General features: G+C 46.3%; 1 protein-coding gene across 3 annotated transcripts in view; it reads right to left on the bottom strand.

Moving 5' to 3' along the window:
• Nucleotides 1-26,295, bottom strand: part of ARHGAP36 (Rho GTPase activating protein 36) — a 78,401-nt gene extending 52,106 nt beyond the window's left edge. For 2 of the 3 annotated variants that reach the window (XM_073360668.2, XM_073360670.2), the window contains exons 1-2: nucleotides 26,144-26,295; nucleotides 3,414-3,570 (exon numbers count right to left, since the gene is read on the bottom strand). In XM_073360668.2, coding sequence (XP_073216769.1) covers nucleotides 3,414-3,549 — 136 coding nt within the window. In that variant the 5' untranslated portion in view covers nucleotides 3,550-3,570; nucleotides 26,144-26,295. The remainder of the gene's footprint in view (nucleotides 1-3,413; nucleotides 3,571-26,143) is intronic. The other variant, XM_073360669.2, reaches the window with a different exon arrangement.
• Nucleotides 26,296-26,824: the final 529 nt, after the last annotated feature.

Raw genomic sequence — 26,824 nt, 5'->3', positions numbered from 1 at the left:
ATAACCTTAGGCACGAATAGGACCATGATAAAAATATTGTTAATCCATCCTATGTTACATTCGCATTTACAAAATATTGCGAAGACGGGAGAACAAATACATATTAAAGTACAACATAATAATACAGAAATCACTCATGTACTAAAAACTATTGCAAATGCAGGACATCACTCGTGGTGGAAAACACTATTAGGGTGCTCACCTTCTGCAAGGGGTATGCTAAATATCATGGTTCACCCCATTGTGGTGATCACTGGAATCCAATTGGCTTTATTAGTAAGCATAGTCGCTTTGGCTTGCTGGATGAAGAGAACTGTTCGAAAACTACAGAAAGCTAGCATGCAAAATCAAATAGGGTCCTGGTTAATTGTACCCAGGAGGCAAGCCCAAGCTCAGCAGGTCTGAGTATTGGACTTCTGAAATAGTAATGACAGCTTTGGTAAAAGTGTCATTAAGTAGTGGACTGTAAGGATAAGGCCTTTGTCTGCAGCCATATAGTAAGGCCTAAAGCCTAAGGCCTTCATCTGCAGCCTGATTAAAAGAAGGGCCAAGCAGCAGCCATTAGCTGAGAAGCAGGACGTCACATCCTCACATTCCATCTAAATTTCATTAAAACAATGTAATATCAGGCTGTTAAGAAGGAGACCCCGTCCTAATGGCACCCACTATCACCAGATAAAGAAACAGATCTTAAGATGGCTAAAGAAAACTTAGTTTGATAGCATCCTGTCTGTCAAGAAATCACTTATCAATAGTAGTGGTTGTGAAATCCTCATTTCTTTATTGTTTTGTCATTATGGTCCCCGCTTCCCTATTGTTTACCTGTATGATCTCTGTCTAGTTCTTTAATTGTTTCTGTCTGCTATATAATTAATTTTGCTAGGTGTAAATTAATTAGGGTAGTGGGATATAATTGGTTAAAGAATTATGTTACAATCTGTTAGGATTGGTTAGATAGATTTCAGTAAAATGATTAGTTAAGGTACAGCTAAAAAGGACTCCAATTTCACTATATAAACTGGGGTCCTAAAGGAAGTTCTTTGGGAATTAACTCCAGGACACAGCCCCAAAGATCAGAGCTGCCAGACCTCAACACGCTGCCAATGACACATGCAGAAACTGGAGTCCCCCAGATGGACCTGATTCTGACTGGCCATCAAGAAAAGGTCAGCTGTCTTATTGGGAGTGGTGAGCACTCTATGTGTAACATGTGCAGTCTGTTTTTGGTGATTGTTAATAAATAGAGGGTATGTAGTATATTACTGTGTAAGGCTCTTTCACTGGCAAAAGGTCCTGCAAAGCTGCAGAAGTAGTATACACCCGGAGCCCTATGTATTAGGAAAGAGTGTGGGTACTTAAAGTCATAGAATAGTCATAGAATCCTAGAATATCAGGGTTGGAAGGGACCTCAGGAGGTCATCTAGTCCAACCCCCTGCTCAAAGCAGAACCAATCCCCAATTTTTGCCCCAGATCCCTAAATGGTCCCCTCAAGGATTGAACTCACAACCCAGGGTTTAGCAGGCCAATGCTCAAACCACTGAACCCCCAGATTAGTTACACCCTGAGCCCTATGAATTGGGTACGGGTGGCCCTGAGCCCTATAAATTGGGTAAGGGTAGGTGCTTTTCGCCTGGAGCCCTATAAATTGGGAAAAGGTGGGGGTGCCTAAATTAACCGGGTTACTCCTAGAGCCCTACAGACTGGGAAAAGGTGAGGTGCCCTAGTGTGTGCAGGTAACACATAGGCCTCACCCCTGCTCTGCCTCTTCCCACAAGGCCCCGGGTCCCCTTTTCAACCAGACTGTCCAGTCAAAAACTGGCAACCCATTATGGCACCCAGACACTGAAGGCAAAAGCCAGACTGTCCGGGTAAAAGCCGGACAGGTGGCAAACCTAGAGTGTGTGTAATTATCATCCTCATTCTATAGATGGGTAAAAAAAGTGATGCAGTGAGTCAGTAAACATGAGCATTAGACCTGGGGGTCAGGCAGTGTGCCTTGTATCACATAAACAGAGATAGAATCCAATTCTTCGAGGCAGCATTCAACTCTCTTACCATGAGATCGTCCTTTCTCTTCCTACTCTCCTGCCATAAGAACGAGGGGATGCCATGAATGAAAGGCAGCAGATTCCAAACTGATACAAAGAAATATTTTTTCACACAATACAAAAATAGCATATGGGACTCAGTGCCACAAGATACCACTGAGGCCAGGATCTTAGTAGGGTTCTGACCATGACTGGATATTTAATGGCTAAGAACAGCAAGGTTTGTAATAGAAAGGATGAAATAAATAACCAAATGCTTTGGAAGGGCTTTAAGCCCTCCTGCTTCAGCGCATAGACCAAACTCTAATAACTGATGAGGTGAAGAAGAAACTTTCCCAGCGACCAGGCTATTCCACAGCTGCCACCATAGAGTTTGTTGAACCTTGCTCTGCAGCAGCTTTCACTGGCCACTGTCAGAGGCAGGATACTTGAGTAGGTGGAGCCTTGGTCTGGTCTCATTTAGTCTGACAGCTCCTGTTTATGCCAAGATGCAGAGAAACTGTCTCTGTGGATCTGCTATATTTATCTGTCAATTTATATTAGTGACATTTCCTAGTTGTGTATTTTAATAAGTTTAACTAAGCACCAGTCTCCTGGAACCAAGACTCTGTTGAACTCCAGGATTCTCCAAAGCAGAGCAGAGAGAATCCGTCCCATCCAACATGATTAATTTGTTCCCATTTGAAGAATCTGCCAGAAGTTTTTACATCTCCGTGAGATTAAAGGGATCATATCATAGGCAGTGAACAGGCAAGGTCATGTTCCCATGCTCCAAAGGAAGGGAAAGTCCCATTAGCAGGGCTGATGCCGTGAGGATGACTCTGACCCAAAGCAGTAACAATTTGGTTCAAAACCAAGAAACAATTGTGCAGAGATGTCCAAAATGTCAGCCAATATATTATCATTATTATTAAAAACAGCAGCAGTAATAGATAATGACAATGACGGGAGTTATGTAGTCCAGGGGTTTCTCAATCTTTTCCTTTCTGAGGCCCCACCAACATGCTGTAAAAACGCCATGGCCCAGCTGTGCCACAACACCAGGTTTTCTACATGTAAAAGCCAGGGCCGGCGTTAGAGGGTAGCAAGTAGGACAATTGCCCAGGGCCCCATGCCACAGGGGGACTCACAAAGCTACATTGCTCAGGCTTCAGCTTCAGCCCTGGATGGCAGGGCTCCGGGGTTCAACCCCATGCGGTGGGGCTTCGGCTTTCGGCCCTGGGCCCCAGTAAGTCTAATGCCAGCCCTGCTTGGTGGACCCCATGCAAGCGGCTCCTGCCCCCCCACCCTGGGCCCCAGAGCCCTGGCTGAGAACCACTGATGTAGTCCACTGTCCTTAGATAAGGCATGTCTCCTCTCCTTACCTTTAGAAAGGCTGATACCACTGATCATGTTCCTTTTTTGCAGCTGGTAAAAGGCGATTTCTTGCAGACAGGCTCTCTCCAGCTCTGAGAGACTATGCAGGGGCGCAGGCTGCATTCTGACTCTCTGTCCCAACATAGAAGCTTTGGTAAAATTCCCCTGAAATATAAATGAGAAAACATGGAAGGTGGAAAATCGAAACTGTTTTGCTTGGGAGAGGAGTGGTAAAAATCTGACAACTGTATAAAAACTTTCAATCCCAACTACCCCCACTTACACCAGAAAATACATCAATGATCTTCAGATTGCAAAGAGAAGCACTCAGAAGTGTGGAAGGCCAGCTGAGGTTCTGCAGCCAGCCTTAACTCTGGCCTCTGGGGCACATGTATCACTACAGTACAAGCCAAGATCTCTGGGTCCAGCCAAGCTGTGCATTCCTGATTCTGAGTGCAGAGGAGGGCCAATTCAGTTCTCTTCTATATACGTTTTTATACCCCAGATTGAGCATCTTCCAGCAGTGCATAAGCCATGTGACTATTCATCTCTCACATGTTGGTTGTTCTCTCATCCTCTCCCTCAAAGGAAGAAGCATATGCAGTGGATTGTCTTCTTTTTGGCAGTGTGCCATTGTATTATTAATTGCCATTATTATTTTTTATTATAGCAAAGAAACAGGTCTGCTGTAGTTAAGGTCAAAACCAGCTTTCTGTTCTAAATGTTCTAAAATCTGTACAGTTATCAAATTGTCTTGAAATTTGGGATGCCTCACAGAGGGGCAAGGTAAGAGCAGTGACTCAAATTTGGGGGCATTTAACCAAGGGGTTCCCAAAATACAGCACCAAGGAAAAAACTTTTTTTAATAAACGTTGACAGATTCTGGTAACCTTTTTTGCTCACAGATAGTGATCAAACCAGGGTTCAGATCTTCACACCAGGGTCTCCATTGCTCAAGGATTACCCCACCAGAGTGCCTGGCAACCACCAGCCCTTTTGAGGAAATCAGATTAAAAGAGTTTGCTTCTCCACTTAGATACTGGGGGAAGGCTCATTTGCCTATTCGCATGCCTAACAGATTATGCTGAGCATGTGCAGAGAGAGTGTCTAACCATCTGGAAAACTACTACTACGTAACAGGAGCTATATTCGGCTCATTGACTCTGAGCACTGGCACTGTAAGTTCAAATTCAGTTTGGGCAGAATTCTGAAGTAAAAGAGTAAGCATATTGCTCCAATCTGCCTCCACCAAAGTTTTTTTTAATTATTATTTTGGGGAAGTGTAATCTGAATACAGCAGAATATTCAGAAAATGTTAAAACTGTTTTGAAAACAAACTACATAAGCAAATGCTCCCTGGATGGGGAAGGTGATCCGGGATGCGAGAATAGGTGGGAATAGGGGAAAAATGGTTTGGGTCTGTCTCTCATTCAGGGGTGCAATCCAGACTAATGAGGGATTGTGTCACTGCCTGCCCTGAAACCTGGGGTGCCTCACAGTGCTTTGTTGCTGTAGCTCCCAACCTGGGCCACTCACAAACAGCCTGACAACATGCAGGTCACATCCTGAGTGTCTGTGAATAGCCACAGCCCTGGTCCAGCAACTCGGACCCCAGCAGCCTGTCAGCAATACACCAGTCACACTCTGGCTTCCACCAGCCTGGATTACAACTTGCAGGGTGACCCCAATGCACTCCCAGTCCTGAATTCCCCACCCCCCCAAACAGGTGTCCAGCATTGTCCAGCCCTCTCCTGGAGAGTTTAGACATTTTAGGTCCAGTGCCCCTGTAAGGGACAAATATACAGCAGTCTGCTACTTTAAATGGAGTTACCCAAACAATTCACAATGCTGGGTTAGTTTTGATCAAGGAATAAAACAAGGTTATTGAACAACAAAAACACAGATTTTAAGTGAGTACAAATGTAGGGCATTAAAGTCAGAAACAGTTACAAAAGAAATAAAGATAAATGCTTTCTAGTAACTAAATTTAACAAACTAGACTTGGTTCAAAGTAAAATTCTTACCACATGTTCCCAGCAACATAGCTGACCAAATTCTTAAATCAGGATCTGCCCCCAAAGGGCTGTTTCCTTTGTCTTCTCAGGTGAAAGAGTGAGCAAGAGAGAGAGAGAAAATACCAAGGGTGTTTTGCCCCTCACTTTTATAGTTCAGTCCCCCTTTGAAATGCATTTTCCTGAGGTTTAACCTACATAAAGTTCCTTCCTATGGCATCTCCTGGTTAAAGAGGTTCCATGCTGCTGTTTGCTAAAATACACCTCAATATTTTCCTGCCCCATTCCTTGCCAAAGAATGGCCACTGGATGGGTAATTGCCAATGAACATTGCTGACACTTGGCTAGAGATTATTACAATGATATGTAGGGTGTGAATACATGGGTGCATTCGATCACAGTCTGCAGTGAGGGAGTGGGTATTATGAGGAGGTGGATAATGGGAATGTGTGGTAAGGGTGGGAAGAGGGGTTGTGGACTCAGGGAGGGTAAGGGGAGAAGATGGGAGGGGTTGGTGAATTTGAGGTAGCAAAGGAAGTTAGGGGTATAGGAGTTGGGGCCCGATACGCCCTGAATTCGCCCCTTACATGTGCATGCTGGGCTCAGGGGGAGTCCTATCCTTCTGCAGGCGTCTGAGCCATCCTCCACCCATTGTGTGCTCTGGGATCTGGGGGACCCTGCTTCTCTTGTCTCAGCCCCTCTCCCTGCCCCTCCATATGAGCTGGGATCTGGGGTGCAGGGAATGAAGTTAACAAATGTAAACACCTGAAATCCAGAAAATGAATAGTTAAGATACACATCCCCCTGTGTGGGGTGGGGGAGGGCAGGTCGGGGGCAGAGGCTAGGGGTATGGCTGGGGAAGTGTGGCAGAAGCAGAGGCAGGAGTGCCAGCTGGAGATGGGTAATGGGACTGAGGGGCCCAGCACGCAGCTCCGCTACATACCCACAGTAGGGTGCAGGCCTCCAGTGAGCTGCTGCCTGCGATACTGTACACAGCAGCACACGGCAGGAGACAGCACGGAGCAACTTCTTACCTGGTAATGGGTTCTGCAGGGCCAGCCAATGGCTTAGGCCTGGTCTACACTACGAGTTTAGGTCGAATTTAGTAGCGTTATCTCGATTTAACCTTGCACCAGTCCACACTACGAAGCCCTTTTTTTCGACTTAAAGGGCTTAAAATCGATTTCTTTACTCCACCCCCGATGGGGGGATTAGCGCTGAAATTGGCTTTGCCGGGTCAAATTTGGGGTACTGTGGACGCAATTCAACGGTATTGACCTCCGGGAGCTATCCCAGAGTGCTCAGTTGTGACCACTCTGGACAGCGCTCTCAACTCAGATCCACTGGCCAGGTATACAGGAAAAGACCCGCGAACTTTTGAATCTCATTTCCTGTTTGGCCAGCAAGGCGAGCTCACCTGCACAGGTCACCATGCAGAGCTCATCATCACAGGAGACCATGCAGTCCCAGAATCGCTGAAGAGCTCCAGCATGGACCAAATGGGAGGTACAGGATCTGATCGCTGTATGGCGAGACGAATCTGTGCTGGCAGAACTCCATTTGAAAAGACAAAATGCCAAAATATTTGAAAAAATCTCCAATGGCATGAAGGACAGAGGCTATAACAGGGACCTGCAGCAGTGCCGCGTGAAAATTAAGGTGCTCAGGCAAGCCTACCAAAAAACCAGGGAGGCAAACAGCCACTCGGCTCAGAGCCCCAGAAATGCCACTTCTATGATGAGCTGCATGCCATTCTAGGGGGTGCAGCCACCACTACCCCAACCCTGTGCTTTGACTCCGTCCAAGGAGTGGGAGGCAACACGGAAGCAGGTTTTGGGGGCGAGGAAAATGAAGACAATGAGGAGGTTGTAGATAGTTCACAGCAAGGAAGCGGAGAAACCGGTTTCCCCAACAGCCAGGATCTGTTTATCGCCCTGGATCTGGACCCAGTACCCCGCAAATCCACCCAAGGCAGGCTCCCGGACCCTGAAGGCGGAGAAGGGACCTCTGATGAGTGTACCTTTGTAAGTATTATACATGGTTTAAAAGCAAGCGTGTTTAATGGCATTCCCGGCCAGTACAGCTACTGGAAAAGTCTGTTAATGTGTCTGGGGATGGAGCGGAAATCCTCCAGGCACATCTCCATAAAGCTCTCCTGGATGTACTCCCAAAGCCTTTGCAAAAGGTTTCTGGGGAGGGCAGCCTTATTCCGTCCTCCATGGTAGGACACTTTACCACGCCAGGCCAGCAGCACATAGTCAGGAATCATTGCAGAACAAAGCACTGCAGCGTATGGTCCTGGTGTTTGCTGGCATTCAAACAACATCAGTTCTTTATCTCTCTGTGTTACCCTCAGGAGAGTGATATCATACATGGTCACCTGGTTGAAATAGGGTGGTTTTAGTAAGCGGACATTCAGAGGTGGCTGTTCCTGCTGGGCTGTTTGCCTGTGGCTGAACAGAAATCTTCCCCGCTGTTAGCCACGTGGTGGGGCGAGGGGTGAAGCCATCATCCCAGAGAATTGGGTGTGTGTCAGGGGGAGAGTTAGTTGGGTTTCTGCTGCACGTGAACCCAAAAACCACAGCCCCTCCTTTTAAATGGCCAACCCATTTTAAAGGGCCAACCCAATGGCTACTTCGTTTGGAAAATGAGGGCACTGCTGTTTGAAGCCATTCCCACATGTTATGAAGTTTAAAGAAGCCAAAAGACTGTGGCTTACCATGGCTGCCTGCAAGCTGAAGTCTGCTGCCCGGCCCTGCATGAGTGATCTCTCACACCAAACCGGCATACCCTCAATAAGAGGCAAAATGCAACCTTGTAATGAAAGCACATGTGCTATGTAATGTTAACAGCAAGGTTTACCCTGAAAAAGCATACCTATTGTTCTATAAAATGTGTCTTTTCAACTACCACTCTCCCTTTTTTTCCCCTCCACCAGCTGCATATGTTTCTCCTTCCCAGAGGCTAGTGAAGATTAGAAGACGAAAAAAACACACTCGCGTTGAAATGTTCTCTGACCTCATGCTGTCCTCCCACACTGACAGAGCACAGCAAAATAACTGGAGGCTGACAATCTCTGAGTGCAGGAAAACACAATATGACCGCGAGGAGAGGTGGCGGGCTGAAGATGGTAGGTGGCGTCAGCTTGCTGAAAGTAGGCAGGAGTCAATGCTCAGGCTGCTGGAGGATCAAACTCATATGCTCCAGAGTATGGCTGAGCTGCAGGAAAGGCAACAGGAGCACAGACCGTCGCTACAGTCCCTGTGTAACCAACTGCCCTACTCCCCAAGTTCCATAGCCTCCACTCCCAGACGGCCAACAACGTGGTGGGGAGGCCTCCAGCCACGCAGCCACTCGACCCCAGAGGATTGCCCTAGCAACTGAAGGCTGGCATTCAATAAGTTTTAAAGTGCTATGTGGCTTTGTCCTTCCCTCCTTCACCACCCCACCCAGTGCTTCCCTCCTCCACCACCCCTCCCAGGCTACCTTGGCAGTTATCCCCCTATTTGTGTGATAAATAAATAAAGAATGCATGAATGTGAAGCAACAATGACTTTATTGCCTCTGCAAGCAGAGATCAAAGAGGTGAGGGGAGGGTGCTTAGCTTACAGGAAAGTAGATTTCAGAGTAACAGCTGTGTTAGTCTGTATTCGCCAAAAGAAAAGGAGTACTTGTGGCATCTTAGAGACTAACCAATTTATTTGAGCATAAGCTTTCGTGAGCTACAGCTCACTTCAGCAGGAGAGTGGGGTAGGGGAAGAGAAAACCTTTTGCAGTGGTAAACACCCATTTTTTCATGCTTTGTGTGTATAAAAAGATCTTCTATACTTTCCACAGTATGCATCCGATGAAGTGAGCTGTAGCTCACGAAAGCTTATGCTCAAATAAATTGGCTAGTCTCTAAGGTGCCACAAGTCCTCCTTTTCTTTTTAGGAAAGTAGAGTGAAACCGGGGCCGGGGGGGCTTTCCATCAAGGAGAAACAAACAGAACTTTCACACCATAGCCTGCTCAGCCATGAAACTGGTTTTTAAAGCTTCTCTGATGCGCACTGCACCACACTGTACTCTTCTAACTGCCCTGGTGTCTGGCTGTGGATAATCAGCAGCCAGGCGATTTGCCTCAACCTCCCACCCCACCATAAACGTCTCCCCCTTACTCTCACAGATATTGTGGAGCGCACAGCAAGCAGTAATAACAATGGGAATATTGGTTTCTCTGAGGTCTAACCGAGTCAGTAAACTGCGCCAGCGTGCTTTTAAATGCCCAAATGCACATTCTACCATCATTCTGCACTTGTTCAGCCTGTAGTTGAACAGCTCCTGACTACTGTCCAGGCTGCCTGTGTATGGCTTCATGAGCCATGCTGTTAAGGGGTAGGCTGGGTCCCCAAGGATAACTATAGGCGTTTCAACATCCCCAACGGTTATTTTCTGGTCTGGAAAGTAAGTCCCTTACTGCAGCTGTTGAAACAGACCAGAGTTCCTGAAGATGCGAGCGTCATGTACCTTTCCCAGCCATCCCATGTTGATGTTGGTGAAACGTCCCTTGTGATCCACCAGTGCTTGCAGCACCATTGAAAAGTACCCCTTGCGGTTTATGTACTCGCTGCCTTGGTGCTCTGGAGCCAAGACGGGGATATGGATTCCGTCTATCACCCCACCACAGTTAGGGAATCCCATTGCAGCAAAGCCATCCACTATGACCTGCACATTTCCCAGAGTCACTACCCTTGATAGCAACAGGTCAGTGATAGCGTTGGCTACTTGGATCACAGCAGCCTCCACAGTAGCTTTGCCCACTCCAAATTGATTCCCAACTGACCGGTAGCTGTCTGGCATTGCAAGCTTCCACAGGGCTATCGCCACTCACTTGTGAACTCTGAGGGCTGCTCTCATCTTGGTATTCTTGCACTTCAGGGCAGGGGAAAGCAAGTCACAAAGTTCCATGAAAGTACCCTTACGCATGCGAAAGTTTCGCAGCCACTGGGAATCGTCCCAGACCTGCAACACTATGCAGTCCCACCAGTCTGTGCTTATTTCCCGGGCCCAGAATCGTTCCACGCCATGAACCTGCCCAATTGACACCATGATGGCCAAATTGCCGGGGATCGTGCTTTGTGAGAAGTCTGTGTCCATGTCCTCATCACTCTCGTCACTGCACTGCCATCACCTCCTTGCCTGGTTTCACTTTTCTTGCAGGTTATGGTTCTGCATATCCTGCTGGATAACACGTGTGGTGTTTTTAGTGCTCATAATTGCCACGGTGATCTGAGCGGGCTCCATGTTCCCAGTGCTAGGGCAACTGCACTGCAAAAAGGCTCAAAAAGATTGTCTGCCGTTGCTCTGATGGAGGGAGGGGCAACTGACAACATGGCTTACAGGGTTGGCTTACAGGGAATTAAAATCAACAAAGGGGGTGGCTCTGCATCAAGGAGAAACAGAATGGCCGAAACAGAATGGCCCCCTCAAGGATAGAACTCAAAACCCTGAGTTTAGCAGGCCATTGATTTCACGGTGGGAGGGAGGAAGGGAGGGGGAAATGAATACAAAACAAATCTGGTCTATTTCTTGTTTTGATCCACTTCATCTATCTTTATACATCTTGCTGGCAGCAGACGGTGCAGTACGACTGCTGGCCATCGTCATCTCCTGGGTGTTCATTAGAAGATGGTGAAGTAGGACTGCCGGCAGGACTGAATCACCATGAGATGAAACTTAAAAGGGAAATGACCTGGCTGAGTCACTCCCACGTTTGCCCAGGCGCCCCTGACCAACCTCACCGAGGTCGACTAAAAGAGCACCCTGGAGTACGGCGACGATGGCTACCAGTCATACTGCACTGTCTGCTGCCAAAAGGCAATGAGCTGCTGCTGTGTAGCAATGCAGTACCGTGTCTGCCAGCACCCAGGAGACATACGGTGACGGTGACCTGAGCGGGCTCCATACTTGCCGTGGTATGGTGTCTGCACGGGTAACCCAGGAAAAAAGGCACAAAGCGATTGTCTGCCGTTGCTTTCACAGAGGGAGGGAGGGAAGGGGGCGCCTGACGATATGTACCCAGAACCACCCGCAACAATGTTTTTGCCCCATCAGGCACTGGGATTTCTACCCAGAATTCAAATGGGTGGCGGAGACTGCAGGAACTGTGGAATAGCTACCTACAGTGCAACACTCTGGAAGTTGCCTCGGTACTGTGGACGCACTCCGCCAACTAAATGCACTTAGAGCAATTGTGTGGGGACACACACAATCGACTGTATAAAAACGCTTTCTACAAAACCGACTTCTATAAATTCGACCTAATTTCGTAGTGTAGACATAGCCTAGGGACAGCAATGGGAGGAGGTGGCAGAAGTATTGGAGGTGAATAGTGGGCAGAGGGTGGAGAAGGAGACACACCAGCCTGCTCTCACCTGCTGATGGAAGGCCAATGGCATTTTGGGCTGTATAAGTAGGGGCATTGCCAGCAGATCGAGGAACGTTCCCCTCTATTGGGCATTGGTGAGGCCTCATCTGGAGTACTGTGTCCAGTTTTGGACCCCACACTACAAGAAGGATGTGAAAAAATCGGAAAGCATCCAGTGGAGGGCAACAAAAATGATTAGGGAACACATGACTTATGAGGAGAGGCTGAAGGAACTGGGATTGTTTAGTCTGAGAAAGAGAAGAATGAGGGGGTATTTGATAGCTGCTTTCAGCTACCTGAAAGGGGGTTCAAAAGAGAATGGATCTAGACTGTTCTCAGTGGTACCAGATGAAAGAACAAGGAGTAATGGTTTCAAGTTGCAGTGGGGGAAGTTTAGGTTGGATATTAGTAAAAACTTTTTCACTAGGAGGGTGGTGAAGCACTGGAATGCGTTACCTAAGGGGGTGGTGGAATCTCCTTCCTTAGAGGTTTTTAAGGTCAGGCTTGACAAAGCCCTGGCTGGGATGATTTAGTTGGGGATTGGTCCTGCTTTGAACAGGGGGTTGGACTAAATGACCTCCTGAAGTCCCTTCCAACCCTGATATTCTATGATTCTATGCTATTCTAGGGGGCATTGGAGCGCGTGGGAGCCGGAGCGGGGCCATGCCATGGCTTCCAGGAGCCATGTGGTGCTGCTTCAAGGAGCCACATAGAATCATAGAATATCAGGGTTGGAAGGGACCTCAGGAGATCATCTAGTCCAACCCCCTGCTCAAAGCAGGACCAATCCCCAATTTTTGCCCTGGATCCCTAAATGGCCCCCTCAAGGATTGAACTCACAACCCTGGGTTTAGCAGGCCAATGCTCTGAGCTATCCCTCCCCCACCAGGTGTGGCCCCTGACCCAGTGCCCCGGCCAGAGTGGGGCTGAGCTGTTGGTACAGCCCCGACCCAGTGCCCCAACCGGAGCGGGGCTGAGCCACGTGGTGCGGCTCTTGGATCATCTTAAAATGGCTTGTAGGCCGGATCTGGCCCGCAGGCTGTAGTTTGCCCACCCCTGCACTATACACTGAAATGTAAGTACATTATTTATATTCCTATTGATTTATAGGGTAAAAATGATATGGTAAAAATGAGAAAGTGAGCAGTTTTTCAGTAACAGTGTGCTGTAACACTTTTGTAGTTTTATGTCTGGTTTTGTAAGCAAGTGGTTTTTAAGTGAGGTAAAACTTGGGGCACACAAGACAAATCAGACTCCTGAAAGGGGTACAGTAGTCTGGAAAAGTTGAGAACCACTCTTCTAACTTAAGACAGCTTGCAATAGCCTCCTATAGGCTGGGAAACAGCTTGCATCTGCCTGAGTGACTTGCACTCCAGTCATTCCCCTTCCTTCCTCCCTCCCTCAACATGCCTCCTACATAGTGGGGTAGAGAAGGAAATGGCTCATCCTAGAGATGTGCAATCTTAATACTTTCCCATCAGGGTGCATCCAAATCCTGGTTTTGCTTTTAAATTTAAAATAATAAATTTTATTAAATCAAGATTTTTCTTCATTTAAATAGATATTATTTAAATACATGGATTATTTAAGTTATTCCTTTGCTTTCTTCCCTTTTTATAGTCTTAAATCACTTTAATTTGTTTCTTAATTGTTAGTAGAATTTTCTATTTTACACAGAGGTTTCCTCTACTAAGCAATTTCACACTTAAAGCTTATCTGGGCCAAAAAAGACAAGTCCAGGATGTAGGCCTTGCTGGAGCCCTAGACATAACTAACAGAGTGAACCAAAGGCTGCAAACCAAAGGAGGCCTGGCCTTGGCAGAATAGTAACACACCAAGTATTGGCTAACCAAGTACGTACATTCCTGACCAGAAAGGATGGTACAAAGACACACGGATCTCTCAAGTAATTACATAAACAAATTCCCAGGAAATTGTACAGGAACACACCGATCCCTCATAAGAGAGGGATAGAATGACAGGATAAGGGATGAGGATGTTTTGTTTGAACTAGTGCAGTGGTTCTCAACCAGGGATCCGGGGCCCCTGGGCAGGCCGCCAAGCAGGCCAGCATTAAACTCGTGGGGGCTCAGTGTAGAAAGCCAAAGCCGCACTGCATGTGGCTGAAATTCAGGGCCCTGAGCCCGGCTCCCGGGGCTGAAGCCAAACCCTGAGCAATGTAGCTTCATGGGGGCCCAGGAAATTGCCCTGCTTGCCTACCCCATAATGCCGGCTCTGGTTTTTATATGCAGAAAACCAGTTATTATGGTACAGGTGGACCATGGAATTTTTATAGCATGTTGGGGGGGTGGGCCTCAGAAAGAAATAGGTTGAAAACTCCTGAACTAGTGGGTACAAGGAGAGGGGTGGTAACTACCACCATCAGGGGCACAACACGTAACCTGCTTGTATCAACGTACAAAAGGGGAAGTCCTAGGAGGGATATCTTTGGATTCGCTGAGGGGATAGCAACCTGTTATGTTGATGGAGCCTTTACCTTGTCATGGGCATACATGTGTTCGTGTCCCTGTGACCTATTGGACAGGGCGCTAGTAACATGCTTTGCTGACAATAAACCTGGCTGAGCACCTTCGCCACCAAACCAAGCCTGTGGTCTTTCTTTATGCATCACATGGAGGTCTGCTGAATCAGCACGCTGCACGTCTGCTCCTGCAGCTACCGCTGGAGCTAACTCCAAGAACAGCAGCGCTAGCAGTATTAATGACTCTGCAGCACTAATCCCGCCGGCATCATTAACAGCCTTACTGTGACGGATTCAAAACCGACGTAGATAAGCAAATAGCTCGTGCTGTGTTTGCAGCCAGCATGTCTTCCAAACCACTGAACTTCCATATGTCAAGAAAGCTGAACTGTTCCATCCTGAGTCAGGGTTGCAATGGCTGAAGTGATCCCAGAGAATGTATTCAGATGCTGTCTGCTGAGTGTGTGGGTCTGAGTACTGAGGGGTGGAGTCATGTTCACAGCCAGCCGACTGAGCGTGCAGAAATAACTACTGAGGGAGGAGCTATTTACAGGTGTGAAACCGATCATCCCCATTCACTGGAATATTTGGTATAGTCTAAAGACACGAGAAAGAGCATAAGTGCCATGTGACTAAGATGAGGCTTTTTCAAGACAAATATTCATGTAGTAACATCGGGCCATTCTCGGCTGACTCTAAAATTGCACGCAAAAGACTTGGATGGAAAGAATATGAAAGATGATACTAGATGTGGTCCTAATCCAGCAGTGGGTTGTGCATGGCCAGACTCTGGTGCCTCTGTAGAGCCCGATTTTCTAAGGGTATGTCTACACTAACCGCTGGATCGGTGGGCAGAGATCAATCTAGTGGGGGTTGAGTTATCACGTCTAGTCTAGACACGATAAATCAACCCCCGAGCGCTCTCCTGTCGACTCCTGTACTCCGGTACCGCGAGAGGCGCAGGCGGAGTCGACGGGGGAGCGGCAGCAGTCGACTCACCGCAGTGAAGACGCCAAGGTAAGTCAATCTAAATACGTCAACTTCAGCTACATGAATAATTATAATAATATAATTATAATAAAAAGTTGCGTAACTTAGACTGACCAACCCACCCACCCCCCCGCCCTGCAGTGTAGACCAGGGCACAGAGTCATGGATTTTAAGGCCACGGGGGACATTATAATCAGCTAGTCTGACCTCCTGCACAGCACATGCCAGAGTCCTGTGGTTAAGTTAGAGCAGTGTTTCTCAACCTTTCCAGGTTGGCAACCCCTTACTGGAAGTCAAAAATGTTTGCAATCCCCATTCCCCTGCTTATATTTATTATAAAAGTCAGAGTAAAAATGTATCAACGAGAACAATTCTAGCCTGGGTATGTTGAGAGCTTGACAGAGAATATTTGGTCTTGAAGGGCCTTATTTGCAGATAGTGGGGGGAGTGAGATAGGTTTTTAATGTTTAGGCTGCTCCAAAGTTATTCTGGAAACTTTATTTTCTTTGCTTTATAATTATAATAATTTTCTGCACCACACAACCCGCCTGATTGCCTTTCCTGGTCACCTGTGGGTCGTGCCTTGTTAACCCTTTTTCCCTAACAGCCTCAGCCGCTGAGGAACACTGAGTTCGAGCATATCTTTTAGAAAGCTACAACCAATCTTGATTGAAAGATTCCACGTGACAGCAAAACTTCAATTTTTTAAAAACTGAAAGTTGAGATTCCCATGTAATCACATGGCTCCAGGAGCTGTGGCTTTAAGAAAAACACCAAATATCTCACAACTCAGATAAAATTGCAAGAGTTGGTTACACTGAACAATTTATCAAGACTTGCGGCAGATTTTCCATCCCTGGCGATTTTAAATTAAGATTAGATGCTTTTCTGCAAAATATGCTCTAGGAATCTTTTCGGGGAAGTTCTGCAGCCTGCGTTAGACAGGTCAGACTAGATGATCACAATGGTCCCTACTGGCCTTGGAATCTATGAATTGGTTGGTTGCCAGAAGGTAGCAAATATTGAGCTGGGGAATTAGTGGGGAATTGAAGGTTTACTGGCGAATTACTCCAAACATTTAAGTCAGTAGCAGTGCCCCTTGTTTCTGTGCAGAGGAATTCACTTCAATTCCTGAAGCTGCTGAAGTGCACAAGAAGGTTGAAAAAATGTTTTCTGAACCACAATTAGATTATGGCAAAATGTTCGGAGAGCATTATGATCAAGCTTTTCATGTTAATTAAAAAAAGCTATATCCTAAGGCAAACTCACAAGGAGGCAGGATTAAGATTTCACAGGCAATTGTAACTCTGTCATTTCCTGACTTTTCCGGCCTTACTTTGCATTCCTTTTAACATAGCTACTTTGTAAGGCATTTTCTACATTTTAAAAAAAGGAAATGGAAGCAACAAAGACATTTCACTGTGTTCAACTTTTTGTTCCCCTCACTTTGCCCCCAAATCTGTCTCCTTCTCCCGTTTCTTAGTCTTTATTTTCTCTCTTAGCCTGTTCCAGATGCATGATAGTACTTTGCCTCTCTCCTCAAGACTGCTCCATCTCCTTGGTCTCTTGTGACGCACTTTGTCAGGGGTTTTTTGAAAGCCCAAATAAATAAGGTCACCCAGTTCTCCTTGATCTACTATTTTATGTCCAGGTTCGAAGACGTCGGACGGACTGATGAGGTGCTATTTCCCTGTGCAGAAACCGCACTGTGTCAAAGCACCTCAGCCTGTTTCCCTGGCACTGGGATGAGGCTGAAGCATGGAATACTCCTTTCTGAAGAGCCCCCTTACAACATGCCACTGTGTGAAAAGGGGAATTGTGGGAAACGGCAGCCATCAGCAGCATCCAGCCCTGTATAGGCAGCCACGTGGATGTCCTCTGGCCTCAGGAACACTTCTAACCCCACATATCTCCTAAACCCCCAGATTCTCCCCCATTGCCTCAGCTCAGCACACCTGCAGAGCTCTGGCTCTAAAGCCTTGTCTTGGCCAGGCCAGTTCTCCTGTTTCCATGGCTCACCACCCTCTTCCCTGAGTCATCTAGCCCCTGCCGAAAGCTCTCCCAGTTCCATACACGTATGCCTATTCTCCGTCCCAGATATCAGGGAGCAGGAGCTGCTGTGGTCCTGTGTAGTGTCAACATTGGGCTTATGGGCAGGCCTACTAAAGTCTGCAGCAGGTCCTGTGGACTTCAGGAAGTTCACAGGGATGCAGTGCTATGGGGGGAAGCAGGAGTCAAGGTGTGGGATGTTGGAGCCTGGGGAGTAGTGGGAAAATGATTCAGAAGCTGACTCAGGACAGCTCCTAACTCTCCCTGGCTCCTCTTGGATCCCTGTGCTCTGTAGAGCCTCCTCGCTCCCCTGGTTCCATTGCTGTATGGAAGTCAGTGGCTCCATAGGGTAGGGTGCCTCAGTTCCTCCCTACCTTGATCCCAAGGCATGTCACTAACCCAGAAGGAAATCCCCACCCCAAAAACTTGATGCAGATGGAGTTAAAATTGAGAACACGTACACAGAATGGAAGCAGTGTCATCATCAGCCATACAGAAAAACATCCCTTACCAGCATGGAGGTCACAGGCTATAATAATGCTTCCCAAAAAGGGGTTAAAATATTCAGTTAAAAGAAAAAGAAATCAAAACAGCTTGAGTTAAAAACTGTGATGGAGAAAAATACTGTGAAATAGGTCATTAAAAATAAATTGCTGAAAAGGTATAGCCTCAAAGAGTCTGTTCTATACAGATTCAACACTACCCTCATCATCACAGTGTCTGAGGGCTAAGCCCACAACAATAAACCTCTAGCCACCATGCTAAGTGAAATCCTCACTCACCTGGGACATGGGAGACCTGGTTTCACGTCCCTGCTTTGCAGGTGGGACTTAAATGCAGGTTCTTCCCCTCCCGGGGGAGTGCCCTGACCACCAGGCTACAGAGTACACCATGGAACGTCTCTCTCAATCTCTACGGCTGGAGCAATTCCACTTTGCTCCAACAAATGTTTAATTATTTTTACAGGGTCTTGAACTTCCATCTCCCACAGCCTAGTAAGTGGCCTAACCTCTAAGTTTGGGCACACACCTCACCTGCTCTGCCCCGGCTGTCTTTTATGACAGGTATCAGTCTTAGGCATGCTTTGATTATGCCTGCAGGATTGGGCCCTGCTGGCAAGATAGGCAGGGGAAAAGCTTCATTTGAGAATCCTGCCGGGGCCTAGGTCTAAGATAGGACTCCAACCAGCTTGTTAGGGCTGGGACAGCACCAATGCTTAGGTGGCTTAGTGCATGCCTGCCAGTGAAACCTTGGGCACCTAGCTGAGCAGTGCTCTTGAGAATGTCCGTAGTGCCTCGCTGGTGGACTTAGAAGCAGTTTGTGATCTAGCCCAGAGCACCTTCCAATCATTCATTGAGCAAAATGATTAGCAGCTTTCATGCATGGTTCATTCTTTTTCTCATGTGCTTCCTCAGAGGGGAATGGGGGGTGTGGTATAGTGTGTGGCCAAGGCTATCACAGGGTTCAAAAAAATAACTAGATAAGTTCCTGGATGACAGGCCCATCAATGGCTATTAGCCAGGATGGGCAGAGATGGTGTCCCTAGCCTCTGTTTGTCAGAAGCAGGGAATGGGCAACGGGATGGATCACTTGTTCATTCCCTCTGGGGCGCCTGGCATTGGCCACTGTCGGAAGACAGGATACTGGGCTAGATGGACCTTTGGTCTGACCGACTATGGCTGTTCTTACATTTTGGTTTGATAGAGGTTTTTAATTAGTTAGTTAGTTAAAGAGACTTAGTAAAATTATATAAATTGGGAAAAGACTATTATGAGAACCTTGGCAGGGACAAGCTAAAGGGACTTGATGTCCTGAGAAAGCCTCTTGACTCCCCAGTCTTTCAAAAGACACAATATAGTTATATGATCCAACAGCAAAGATATTTCGAGCACATCAGCAAATCGCGGCATTTGCTAGCTAATCTTACGAAAATAAAGCAAGTCAGCAACTGCATATTCTATCTTTAAACGGAATCAAGGGAATTCATAACTAAAACTAAAGGCATTCTTCAAATAGTTCAAGTTTATTACAAAAGCTACTCTCCTCCTCTGAGTGAATAAAGACATAAAAAGGGTAATTGGAAACTTTGGATCAGATTTTCAAAGGTATGGAGGCACCTAAAGATGCTGATGGTTCCTAGTGAGATTTGAAAAAGCACATGGTCAGGTTAGGCTGCTGACTACCATGGGAATCAAGGAGAGTTAGGCACCTGGCCTGCTTAAACACTGTTACAAGCCCCACTAGGCACCATCTATATTTTAGGTGCCCTACATACCTTTGAAAACCTGGCCCTTTGCTACTTAACCCCTAACACACAAATAAAATTATTCTATGAGCAAATCACACAGGAGGCTCTTAGAAATGCCATTAAAATTCTGACTAGAGGTAAATCGCCAAGATCAGATAGATTCAGCAGTGACTAATACAAAAAGGTTGAATATATCCAGTAAAAGCCATGCTGAATATGTTTATAAAATAGCTTTGGGAATAACAACCTACTTACTAGCTTCCCAGGGGGAAGCACATACAATGTTAATGCCAAAGCCACGCAAAGGCTCTATGCGATGCATGTCCGCCAAAGTCATTATCAAATAGGGATGCAGAGATCTCCTGGGACAGCTTTTACCTTTGCTGGGGCAGGATTTGTCACAAAGAAAAGCAGCCAGTGATCTGAGTAAGCTACTTAACAGAACTCCCCACTCAAAACATTACAACAACCCATCAACAGTGATAACATGCATACTACAAAGGCCTTTAAATTTGATGTAATTGCCTTTTATGATAATCACACTGCAAAAAACTGGATGTAGGAGGCTAATCTATGAAACAGAACAACACAATTCCCCGCAAGCCTCTAGTCCTTAGTGGAATACATCACGTCTTTTTCAGCTAGAACCAGCTACAAGTCAGGGCTGCCCACAACCGCTCCTCATATTCAACTGAAGAGGAGTATTAGCACAGCCAGAAGATTCTCTGAATACGTTAGAGGTAGCGAAACAGCTAGGGAGGCACACAAAGTGGCATTGCATGGGAATGAGATGCTTGTTTCCATAACACAACCAGAGTCATCAGTTCCACGGCTAATGGCAATCACAAAGAATCATACTCAGAGTATACCCACAGTATTCTTGTCAGCAAGTTAAGGAAATATGGGCTGGATGAATGCACTATAAGGTGGGTAGAAAGCTGGCTAGATTGTCGGGCTCAACGGGTAGTGATCAATGGCTCCATGTCTAGTTGGCAGCCGGTATCAAGTGGAGTGCCCCAAGGGTCGGTCCTGGGGCCGGTTTTGTTCAATATCTTCATAAATGATCTGGAGGATGGTGTGGATTGCACTCTCAGCAAATTTGCGGATGATACTAAACTGGGAGGAGTGGTAGATACTCTGGAGGGGAGGGATAGGATACAGAAGGACCTAGACAAATTGGAGGATTGGGCCAAAAGAAATCTGATGAGGTTCAATAAGGATAAGTGCAGAGTCCTGCACTTAGGACGGAAGAACCCAATGCACAGCTACAGACTAGGGACCGAATGGCTAGGCAGCAGTTCTGCGGAAAAGGACCTAGGGGTGACAGTGGACGAGAAGCTGGATATGAGTCAGCAGTGTGCCCTTGTTGCCAAGAAGGCCAATGGCATTTTGGGATGTATAAGTAGGGGCATAGCCAGCAGATCGAGGGACGTGATCGTTCCCCTCTATTCGACATTGGTGAGGCCTCATCTGGAGTACTGTGTCCAGTTTTGGGCCCCACACTACAAGAAGGATGTGGATAAATTGGAGAGAGTCCACCGAAGGGCAACAAAAATGATTAGGGGTCTGGAACACATGACTTATGAGGAGAGGCTGAGGGAGCTGGGATTGTTTAGCCTGCAGAAGAGAAGAATGAGGGGGGATTTGATAGCTGCTTTCAACTACCTAAAAGGGGGTTCCAAAGAGGATGGCTCTAGACTGTTCTCAATGGTAGCAGATGACAGAACGAGGAGTAATGGTCTCAAGTTGCAGTGGGAGATGTTTAGATTGGATATTAGGAAAAGCTTTTTCACTAAGAGGGTGGTGAAACACTGGAATGCATTACCTAGGGAGGTGGTAGAATCTCCTTCCTTAGAGGTTTTTAAGGTCAGGCTTGATAAAGCCCTGGCTGGGATGATTTAACTGGGAATTGGTCCTGCTTCGAGCAGGGGGTTGGACTAGATGACCTTCTGGGGTCCCTTCCAACCCTGATATTCTATGATTCTATGATTCTATAAAATAAACTACTACAAATCTGAATAGCCAGACTACCTTCCTAGAAATTTCCCTCCCAAAAAGCAAAGGAGAAAATTCTATACTTCAGAATTAAGGGATATGTATAAAGATAACTTGGCAACTAACTGTAAATGTTAGGGAAGATGTTAGTAGACGGGAGATCCTCCCTCAGTCACTACTGGACAGAGCAGTGTAATAAATGTGGTTATCCTGCCAAGCTGCATCCCTTTCTTTAAATACTCGCATTTGTCTTAGCCTAATCAGAATTGTCATTTCTCTTTTATGGTGGAGAAAGAATCATAGAAGTAAAGGACTGGAAGGGACCTCGAGAGGTCATCTAGTCCAGTTCCCTGCCCTCAAGGCAGGACTACGTAATAACTAGACTCTGACTGGTGTTTCTCTAAACTGCTCTTAAAAGCCTCCAATGACTGATTCCATAACCTCCCTAGGCAATTTATTCCAGTGCATAACTACCCTAACAGTTAGGAAGTTTTTCCTAATGTTCAACCTAAACCCTCCCTTGCTGCAATTTAAGCCCATTGCTTTTTGTTCTATCCTCAGAAATTAAGGAGAACAATTTTCACCCCCCTCCTTGTAACAACCTTTTATGTACTTGAAAACTGTTATCATATCCCCCCCTCAGTCTTCTCTTCTCCAGACTAAACAAACCCAATTTTTTCAATCTTTCCCCATAGGTCATGTTTTCTAGACCTTTAATCATTTTTGTTGTTCTTCCCTGGACTTTCTCCAATTTGTCCACATCTTTCCTGAAATGTGGCACCTGGAACTGGACACAATTCTCCAGCTGAGGCCTTAGCAACACAGAGTAGAGTGAAAGAATTACTTCACGTGTCTTGCTTACAATAGTCCTGCTAATACATCCCAGAATGATGTTCACTTTTTTTTCCCCAACAGTGTGACACTCTTACTCATATTTAGCTTGTGATCCACTATAACCCCCAGATCTCTTTCCTCAGTACTGCTTCCTAGGCAGTCATTTCCCATTTTGTATGTGTGCAGCTTCATTCCTTCCTAAAGTGGAGTACTTTGCATTTGTCCTTATTGAATTTCATCCAATTGACTTCAGACCATTTCTCCAATTTGTCCAGATCATTTTGAATTTTAATCCTATCCACCAAAGCACTTTCAACCACTCCCAGCTTAGTATTGTCCACAAACTTTATAAGTGTACTCTCTATGCCATTATCTAAATCACTGATGAAGATATTGAACAGATCGGACCCAGAACTGATTCCTGAGGGACTCCATTCGATATGCCCTTCCAGCTTGACTCTGAACCACAGATAACTACTCTGTGGGATTGCACCCATCTTATAGTAGCTCCATCTAGGTCAATAGTTCTCAACCTATTTACCATTGTGGGCCACATACAATACTACCTGTATGGCCCTGAGGATGTCACATGGGCCACAGCTGTGTGCTGATTGGGCCGCAAGCATCCCACAGGCCGCAGGGTGAGAACCACTGATCTTGGTTGTATTTCCCTAGTTTGTTTTTGAGACGGTCATGCGAGACAGTATCAAAAGCCTTACTAAAGTCAAGATATACCATGTCTACCGCTTCCCCCCATCCACAAGGCTTGTTACCCTGTCAAAGAAAACTTTTAGCTTGGTTTGACATCATTTGTTTTTGACAAATCCAGGCTGACTATTACTTATCACCTTATTATCTTCTAGGTGTTTGCAAATTGAATGCCTGATTATTTGCTCCATTATCTTTCCGGGTACCGAAGGTAAGTTGACTGGTCTGTAACTTCCCGGGTTGTCCTTATTCCCCTTTTTATAGATTGGCACTATATTTGCCCTTTTCCAGTCCTCTAAAATCTCTCCCGTCTTCCATGAGTTTTCAAAGATAATGGCTAATGGCTCAGATATCTCCTTAGTTAGCTCCTTGAGAAATCGCACATTACTTTAGAGGAACTTGGTTGCCCAAAACAGAAGGAAGATATTGGGCTACTCTGCGCGGATACATTGTGCAGTGGGCCCAGAAACCAGTGGAGACCACGCTGGGCTGGGAAGGGCATTTTGGCCTCAGTGGAGTGCACCAGGCTAGGGAGTTTTTCACCTGTTCTAGCAATGGTGGTTGCACTGGTGTAGACCAGCCATTCACCCTAAAGAGGATCGATGACACAGTGGTACACTACTATCACATCCACCGCTGCTGACTATCTCTCCATTGAGCCACTACTCAGATCTGGCCAGTCAATGTCCATCCCGATACCCTCTTGACTCCATCATGCTGCCCCAGATGTACTTCCCAGTGAAGATTCCTCTACTTATAACCTTTAAAGCCACCAGAGAGATACTTCTACCCTGTGGAAGCCACCTTCATTCTTCCCAAGACCCCCAAGGGCCACTGCAAGGGTAAAGCTCACCTGTGCATGAGACAGAGCTTTCTTTGGGGATGATCTGAGACTGGGGAAATGAACTCCTTCAGGAGCTAAGGATCATCACTAACCTCCCCAGTGCAAGACACACTGCTCCAACCTGCCTTTGCTAATGGAAATACAGAGCAGTGTGTGCATATAAGAATAATAAAAGCACCCTCCCAAACTAAAACACTCCACTGCACCCACACTTCTCCCCTGGGAAGAGGCTGAGAGACAGAATGAACCACATGTGACAGATGTTAGTCATACACTCAATGCATAACTGGAGGGTGGGAAAAGAACTAGGATAGATTTGGGGTCAGCTGCAGCAGACTCTGTATATAGTCCCAATCATCTGCATGTGAAAATAGGGGGTTATAATGGAAACTCTTGAGCAATCTGAACTAGACAGAACACGGTCAGGCACTCATTGTAACAAGAAATGCAACACTGGAGCTGAAAAACAGCTTTCCTGCCAGGGCCTGCCCCATTTGCTGTTAACCCTGTAACAGACTGCACTATGGTACCTGCCTCCATGAACCCAGCAGCTCTGTAAGGGCTAGTGCATAGGTTCTGCGCACCTAAATTCTTGTTAACCCCGGTAAGGATGCACCTGTGACCTAACCCACCTGACCTCCATTAATCTGTATCCTGGAGCACAAACTTCAGTCCTGTTATAGCTTGACAACAGTGTATGCCCCTTTACCCACACGAGAGGCTGCACATTGAGCATACCCATTTCATCCAAGCTATTTTTCTGCAGACAAGGACCTAGGGGTTACAATGGACGAGAAGCTGGATATAAGTCAGCAGTGTGCCCTTGTTGCCAAGAGGGCTAACAGCATTTTGGGCTGTATAAGTAGGAGCATTGCCAGCAGATCAAGGGATGTAATCATTCCCCTCTATTCGACATTGGTGAGGCCTCATCTGGAGTACTGTGTCCAGTTTTGGGCCCCACACTACAAGAAGGATGTGGAAAAATTGGAAAGAGTCCAGCGGAGGACAACAAAAATGATTAGGGGGCTGGAACACATGACTTATGAGGAGAGGCTGAGGGAACTGGGATTATTTAGTCTGCAGAAGAGAAGAATGAGGGGAGATTTGATAGCTGCTTTCAACTACCTGAAGGGGGGTTCCAAAGAGGATGTAGCTAGGCTGTTCTCAGTGGTGGCGGATGACAGAACAAGGAGTAATGGTCTCAAGTTGCAGTGGGGGAGGTTTAGGTGGGATGTTAGGAAAAACTGTTTCACTAGGAGGGTGGTGAAGCACTGGAATGGGTTACCTAGGGAGGTGGTGGAAACTCCTTCCTTAGAGATTTTTAAGGTCAGACTTGACAAAGCCCTGGCTGGGATGATTTAGTTGAGGATTGCTCCTGCTTTGAGCTGGGAGTTGAACTAGATGACCTCCTGAGGTCCCTTCCAACCCTGATATTCTATGATTCTATTGGGATCGATTCAGGAATCACTGGGTGAGGTTCTGTCGCATGTGATATACAAAAGATACAGACCAGATGATCTAAGAGTACCTTGTTGCCTTAATATCTACCAGTTCATCCCACAATAGTCTGCACTGCTCTCCAGCCCCCATTAGCCCTGCAGCATAGAAAGAGACATCAAAAGAAATTCGCATTTGCCTTCACATGTTCACTGAGATCTGTGAGGCTCATTTTTGTCTAGCAGACATAAAATTGGGTGAGAATAAATTCCAAGCAGCTAACTGTCAGCACAGCTCTCACATCCAGCCCAGTACAGTGCCTCGCTGTCTGAAAAACTCTCCTCGCCCGTCCCCCTGAACTCCAAAGCACACTGGGCAAGAAGTATTAAGGCTTTAATTAGTATGTAACTGAATGGCTGAATAGCCTCTGGAAGCTTTAAAAGCAGAAGTGCTAAGTATCCACTGCAAAGGTCGGTTTGATGAATGTGAGCAAATCTTTCCCTCCAAGAGAAATTTACAACCACTTTCCTCTTTACAATGAAATCCTCTCCACCTGTTTTTAGGGCTGGATCTTTGTGAGATTAATTAAATCAAACAGCAAACTCTTAAGATGCATCAGTTCCTCTGTTTCCAAAGCTGTTTGTAAACCCAGTGTACCCAGAGTTGCGTTTGCCACTGCCCTTCAGCAGATAAATATCCCCCATAGAAACAGGAACAAAGGAGTTTTGTTTACCTTACAGCTTCATTTTCGGCTCACAACTTACATCTAGGCTTCTTTCTCAAGGTGAAGTTCTGGAGATTGTTAAGATGCTTGCTTTAAACCGTTGTCTTCACCCCGTCTCCCCAGACACCGTGCAGTGTGCGTTAGATGATCTTACCCCAACTTTAGCAGGATGAGAAGTGAGGCAGAGAAGAACAGCTTCTGGCAACAGAGAAAGGAGGGGGTGGGAAAGGGAAGAGATGAATCTCCTGCCAAGACAAATGAAAGCCAGAAACATCGTGTGTAGAAGAGAGGAGGATTAGCTTAAAAGAGAAATACAGCTCCCAGGGCTGCTGGTGTTTATTCCTTAGGCAAAGAGATCATTATTCATTTCTGGTCTCAGTCTTAACTGCTCCCATTCTTTTCTTACCATTAGCCAAAAAATTAAGGGAATGGGCAGAGATCCTATTAATGCATGGGCACAAAGAAACCCAAGAACTTTCAAGATCCTTCTGAAATGGCCAGTAGTCTTCATAATAGGCTGATTTCCAGCAGTCGCTGTTGATTGCAGAGCGCTCAGCAGCAAAGGAAATGCAAGCAGCACTCCTCAGGCCATGTCTACATTAGAAAGTTTTGCCAGAAGGACTTTTGCTGCCATACATCTGCTGACGTTGCTACATCGACAGAGTATATGCACGTGGCTGCTTTTGCTGA

The sequence above is a fragment of the Lepidochelys kempii genome, chromosome 9 (genome assembly GCF_965140285.1).
Source record: "Lepidochelys kempii isolate rLepKem1 chromosome 9, rLepKem1.hap1, whole genome shotgun sequence".
NCBI lineage: Eukaryota > Metazoa > Chordata > Testudines > Cheloniidae > Lepidochelys > Lepidochelys kempii.
This window is presented reverse-complemented; position numbering and strand designations above follow the sequence as displayed.